We start from the raw sequence: 5,455 nt of genomic DNA on the forward strand, positions 1-5,455 counted from the left end.
GAGTACGTGCCGACTCCTGAGCCAGCCACTGCTTCCACACAAGATGATATGAAGCCGTCTCCGCCGTATACCCCTGAGTCGCCGTTGTACGATGTGGCGATGCCTTACTCCGATAGATTCCAGCTTAAAACCCGACTCCTAGTGTCTGATAATGGTGAGGGCCTATTTCCGGCAGCAACATTATGATATCCTGTAGGGCCTAAACTTTGAAAGATCGATCTAGGCCTCTCTGTCGACGCCGGCAAATCCACGCCCTCGACAGAACAGGGAGTTTCGATTCCCTGTTGTCGTCCCCTTGCCCCTTTTTCACGCATTGATCATTTCTGTGATATTTCCAGGGTGGTCTTGTCATGGATCTCCGCAGAAGATGGTAACATTTAGTGATCCGCTGCTCATTCGTGCATACTTCAGCCTGCTCTGCCTATTAACGAGGTGTCGCAAGAGGCTTGGCCGGACGAACTGAGAAGGCAGAGGCTCGCAGATCATTAAGAGATTGAGAAGAACCTTGTGAACGAGGACTGTGATGAAATCCTTGCTGAGATCAAGTAATTAGCAGCATACATCGTAGACCGTCATCTACCGGATGGACATCATGAGATATCGCGAGTCGTATGTTCACTGACCAGCTAGGCAATGATCATGATTGAAATCTCCAATCCCACACCCTTTCTCACACGCGACACGCACGCGATCGCCACAGTGCTACCCATATCACTTGAATCACCACCAAAGAGAAGGAAACTGGAGAAACCTCTGTCATCTCCTACCGTGCCTGACGATTTCCCCCCTTCTACCAAAACGATGCTCGCGACTGGATTCTGGGCCACAGCCGGCGGTTTCCGATCTTAAGACACGTTGTAACATGTGCAAAGGGTGCGTATTTCTGGGCGAGGAGCTTCCTCGTATATAGGCTACACAGATACCGAACTTCGTGCTAGCATACCACGATCGTAGCAAATCAATGATATCGAAGTCATGGATATGTCTGAGAAGATCAGTGACTAGGAAGGGGAGATGAACGGAAAGCTTTCGCAGTGTGCAGGGTTCATCAACCGCCTCATGTTTCCGCTTCTGCCAGAGGTGGAACAGGCTATCTGGTCAGCAGAGATGAAGACTTCAGAAGAAGCGTATTCGAGCCCACATGGCCGAGACTATGCCCTTCTTGACCCTTGGCCCATGCCGCCCGTGCGATCTGCTCGTTGGACCTGGTATCAATATGCCGCTTTCGAACGCAGATCCTAGTTCTCCGAGAGGACAGAAGTGATGCGTGTTCTTTCCCATTTCCTGCCTCACCGCAGAGTTGGTAGTTGTGGATCATTCTGCGTCCATATCAATATCACGTCGCACTTGTGTTAGAATTGACGCTGAGTTGAACATGGGTCTCTCAGCCTTCGTCCAGACCTGGCCGGGTTGAAGAGAGTACCGCACAATGCGCTGCTACATGGCCCGCGAGTAGTCGGAGCCGAACCGGAACGGCGGCAGCTTATCCGTCTTGAACTTGGCAAGGGGCCGTCCACAGGATTTGACCAGCCAAGATGAGGCCAGGGTGACACGGAACGTTGGATTCATTCGTCAGACACATGGCGATGGCGTTTAGCCAGTAGCGACCGAGTTCAGCAGAAGAAAAGTTAGAAGGGAAGAAATATTGGAAAGGACAGCCTGTCGTCGGTGAAAGAACGAGGCATGGACTGCAATGAGGCAGACAGTCAAGGTTGAAAAGCAAGGCACCATCCGGCGTCAATCTCGAGCAAACGGTCAGGCCAGAGTACGTACTGAAAGCTGGCCAAAGACATGCCCCTCTTGTCCGTTTGCAGCCGCTTCTTCAAATCTCAACACCTATCCACCAACACTCCAACACACCAGCAACCTCAGAATCCATAAGCTTTTTTCCCCACACCTTTATGCCCCGGAACTCACGCAAGCGGTCCGTAGACTCGTCAGAAGCCACCAAACCACCAAGCGTCTCCCAGCCGCAGACGTCTATCGCTTTCCATCCGCGGGTTGCATCACCGCAGGTAGACTACATCAAACACAAGCATCGCGCTGAGTGCAACCAATCCGGCGAGCCCTCTTACTCGTATTTTCCACCTGCAGACGTATAGCTAACTTCTCGGTGCTTGCAGGCCACGTTTCGAACACCAGCTCCCCGAGACTGCGCAGGCACGATCAAGGCGCCGCGCCCTCATGAACGCTCCAGAATTCGCGCCCTCGCACACCCTCACAGACTCATGACCTGAACCTACGGCCCCTCTTGGCCCAATAAGCCCCAGACAACGACGGCCGGACGGCTGGTTCGTTCTCGGCGCCGCAGCGGCCGCGGCCACAATCGGCCACACCAGCCCAGCACCCCAGCTGTCGAGCCTCAAACCAAACGCGCGAACGCGGATACGATCCCGGCCGGTAGGACACAAAGCCGTCGCATTTGGGATGCCCTGGAGAACAACAAGTAGACAGAGATATTGCGCAAGAAATAAGGAGTGCGCCCTCCACTTGATTGTCCGTTTCACGGTCCGGCCAACAGGCCGCGTTCCCAAACTCCCCAAACTCTTCCAAAAGCAGCCAAGGCGTCCTGCTTCAGATCTTCAAGACGAACGATCTCTTCCCAGAAGACACTTCCGAGCGAGTGCCTTTTCGCAAACGCAAACGCACCCATCTACAGACCGCCCCAGGCTCGAGCACCGACGCACGACGACAACATGTATCGCAAGGTGTTTTTTCTCGCGCGGTCGCCGCAGCGCTGCTCTGGCACGATTAACTAAAGTTCCTTCAATGGCTCCCACAGGCGACTGCGATGCCCCGCGACCCCATCGAATGGTCCGACCGAAGTCCAACGGCGTCCAAGGTCCGCATCCTCCCTTATCCCTCCCCCTCTCCCCCCACACAATCGCCCAGCTGACAATCAACCACCCAACGATCAGCCAGAAAGCATGCGCCATCCACCTCGCCTTCCTCGACGTCGGGCCCGAAACGGGAGCACCTTCCTCGCTCGACGAGTACCCAGGCATCCGCGCGGCGGACGGCATGAACGTGGACATCTCGCTCGCCGCCTTGACAACGGTGCCGGTCCTGCGCGAATGTGCTCATGATGGAACGGGAGCACAGCGTCTACGTCTTCGTGGCGGCCCTGCCCGCATCGCGGCGAGAGCGACGGCCGGGCTGAGAGCCGTCTGCGGGTACAACGCAGGAGGGGCAGATCAAAATGATGGAAGTGTCTGTATGGAGCTGCTGGGGGTGTTTCGAACGGTGTCGGGCGATGGAGCAGCTAGCCATCGTTGTGCCTGGTTTGGAACATACCGGACAACGATAGAGAGCTCGCGATGCCTCGACCTGGGGCTACAGCCTTCTTTGTGCCCGGTTTGGAACACGTTGGTCAACAACGGAAAGCTCGCGATGCCTCGGCCTCGCCTGCGGCCAGGGCCTTCTTTGTTCAGGTAGACAAGATAAAAGACGAGGTGGTTGTCTCTTTTGAAAAGAACCTTTCTTTTCGTGGACAGCAGCAGAGTGGCTGTTGTTTCTCTAAAACACTGGTCTCCTCGCGTCTGCTGGCCCATTTCTCTTCCTCATCTTCTCTTTCCACTCTCTGCCACCATACCAACCACGACGAACGCCAACCATATCGCAACTGCATTCCGAGTTTGAGCCGCAGGCTCAAGATGCCCAAAGCCCGCGGGAGCGCCCTCTGCCCCAGGCTCAAGAGGCCGGTAACCCACCGGAGCGCCCGCTACCGCCGATTCCATCCGAGAAGACCGTCCCACCCAAAAAAGTCGCCTCATCCAAGAATGCCGTCCCACCCAAGGAGGCCGTCCCATCCAAAAACATCGTCTGGCACGAGTCTCAGGTGCAGAACTCGCGACATTTCCAGCGCTTCTACCACGACCCGGCGAAATACGCCGCCAGGAACCTACTCACGCCAGCCGACATGGCAACCGCTGCCCGTATCGCACCGTTCTATTCGGATCTCCAGGAGAATGAGTTGCCGTGGCCGAAGGCCTGGGAGACGGATGCGGCCCCGCTAAAGCGCAAACTGGTGCATCATTCCTGGAAGGAGGCGTTGAAGCGGAACGGCATAGACCCCCCTCCAGCTAGGGACGGCCCCATCGACAACGGCCCCAGCAACGGCAAGAATGGTGTCGACAAGGAGGGTGGGGTCAGCGAAGAGGGCCTCTCCAATAGCGATGCAGGCCAAGCCGACGTCGTCAACCCCAACAACGGCAGCGCCTCCGGCAAAGAGGGCCCTGCTGTCAGCTACGCTGACCAGAACCGCGTCAACTCCAACAACGCTCGGAATGAGGACCCCTTTGATTATTACCTCAAGCACAACGCCTCTCACACCGGCAGTGCCTTCGGCAAAGAGAGCGTTGCTAGCAGCTCCGCTGGCCAGAACCGCATGGTCAATTCCATCGACACCCAGAATCACAACCGCCCTGACCTTTCCCTCCGACCCCAAGGACTCCTGCATGGGGCTGACCTCAACCGCTCCCAGCAACAGGTCGGCTCGAGCAAGCCAGTGTCGTACAACAGTGCACCTACCCTGGGTCCCGAGGCAGAAAATGCAGCAGGAGGGTACAGTAGCGTCGGTGCGACGATTCTGGCCGTGTCCAACCAAGTACCACTTGAACCTAGGCCGAGACGAGTGGATCGAGAGCCAGCTGTCCTCGGCCTCACCGAACTCTGCAAAGAAGGCGACCGCGACGCGCAGGTTCGGCGTTTCGACCGGTGGTGGAAGCAGCTAACCCCCGAGCGGCGGAAAACGATTTTGGAGGAAAGCAAGCAGGGCGGCAGGGATGGCGTGGTAAGTATGCGGTGAACTGCTGTTGGTGGACTCAATGTACGATATCCGAAAGTGGTCTCTACTTGGCGAATGAATAGCCTGCGTCATGATGCATTGCGATGTTCGATTCCTGGCTTCTGGGCTGCCAGAGAGAGCTGCTCATGTGGAAGATACGCGTCACAGAGTAATTAAGGCACGTACTTAACAATCCTCAAATGTCCCTGGCAGTACCCTCGAACCTATCCTTGCCAACGTAGGTGAAGTTAGAGGGGTCGACGACCGTGGAGCTGAAGGAGTAGACCATCGTGGCGGGCGCGACCGGACCGGAGGAGGGGAAGGGGAGGCAGGCTTCCTTGCGGCGGCGGCGCTTGGCGGTGGTTGTGATTTTGATCTGTCACTGCGGGGATCTCAGTGGTGGTTGTGATTTTGGCGGGGTGTTCGTCTCTTCTTTCTTTTTGGCTGCGGGGAAATTTCGTGGGGGTGGGCGCTGCATCCAATGACATCGGAGAATTTTGCACAAACCCCACTGAGTCACAGCATGCTTACATAACAGAGCGTTCTGGTTTTTTTTTTCCGCCAGAACAGTACGTCATTCGGCGTTCTAGCTAAGTACACAGGTGCACCACCTGCCGCGCCCAACCAGACACCACAATCGTCAGTCAAGCTGCCTTCCCTATTCGTACT

The 5,455-nt window shown here is 56.2% G+C and overlaps 1 protein-coding gene across 1 annotated transcript; it reads left to right on the top strand.

Moving 5' to 3' along the window:
- Positions 1-2,696: 2,696 nt before the first annotated feature.
- On the top strand, positions 2,697-4,807 carry CGGC5_v017347 (uncharacterized protein; the record flags this gene model as incomplete). The annotated part of the gene is made up of 4 exons (XM_066153897.1): positions 2,697-2,725; positions 2,783-2,842; positions 2,919-3,210; positions 3,647-4,807. 4 exons carry the CDS (start codon positions 2,697-2,699, stop codon positions 4,805-4,807), a joined length of 1,542 nt encoding a protein of 513 aa, XP_066006743.1.
- Between the last annotated feature and the right edge of the window lie 648 nt (positions 4,808-5,455).

The sequence above is a fragment of the Colletotrichum fructicola genome (genome assembly GCF_000319635.2).
Source record: "Colletotrichum fructicola Nara gc5 chromosome Unknown KSG_Nara_v1_contig12, whole genome shotgun sequence".
Classification (NCBI taxonomy): Eukaryota; Fungi; Ascomycota; class Sordariomycetes; order Glomerellales; family Glomerellaceae; genus Colletotrichum; species Colletotrichum fructicola.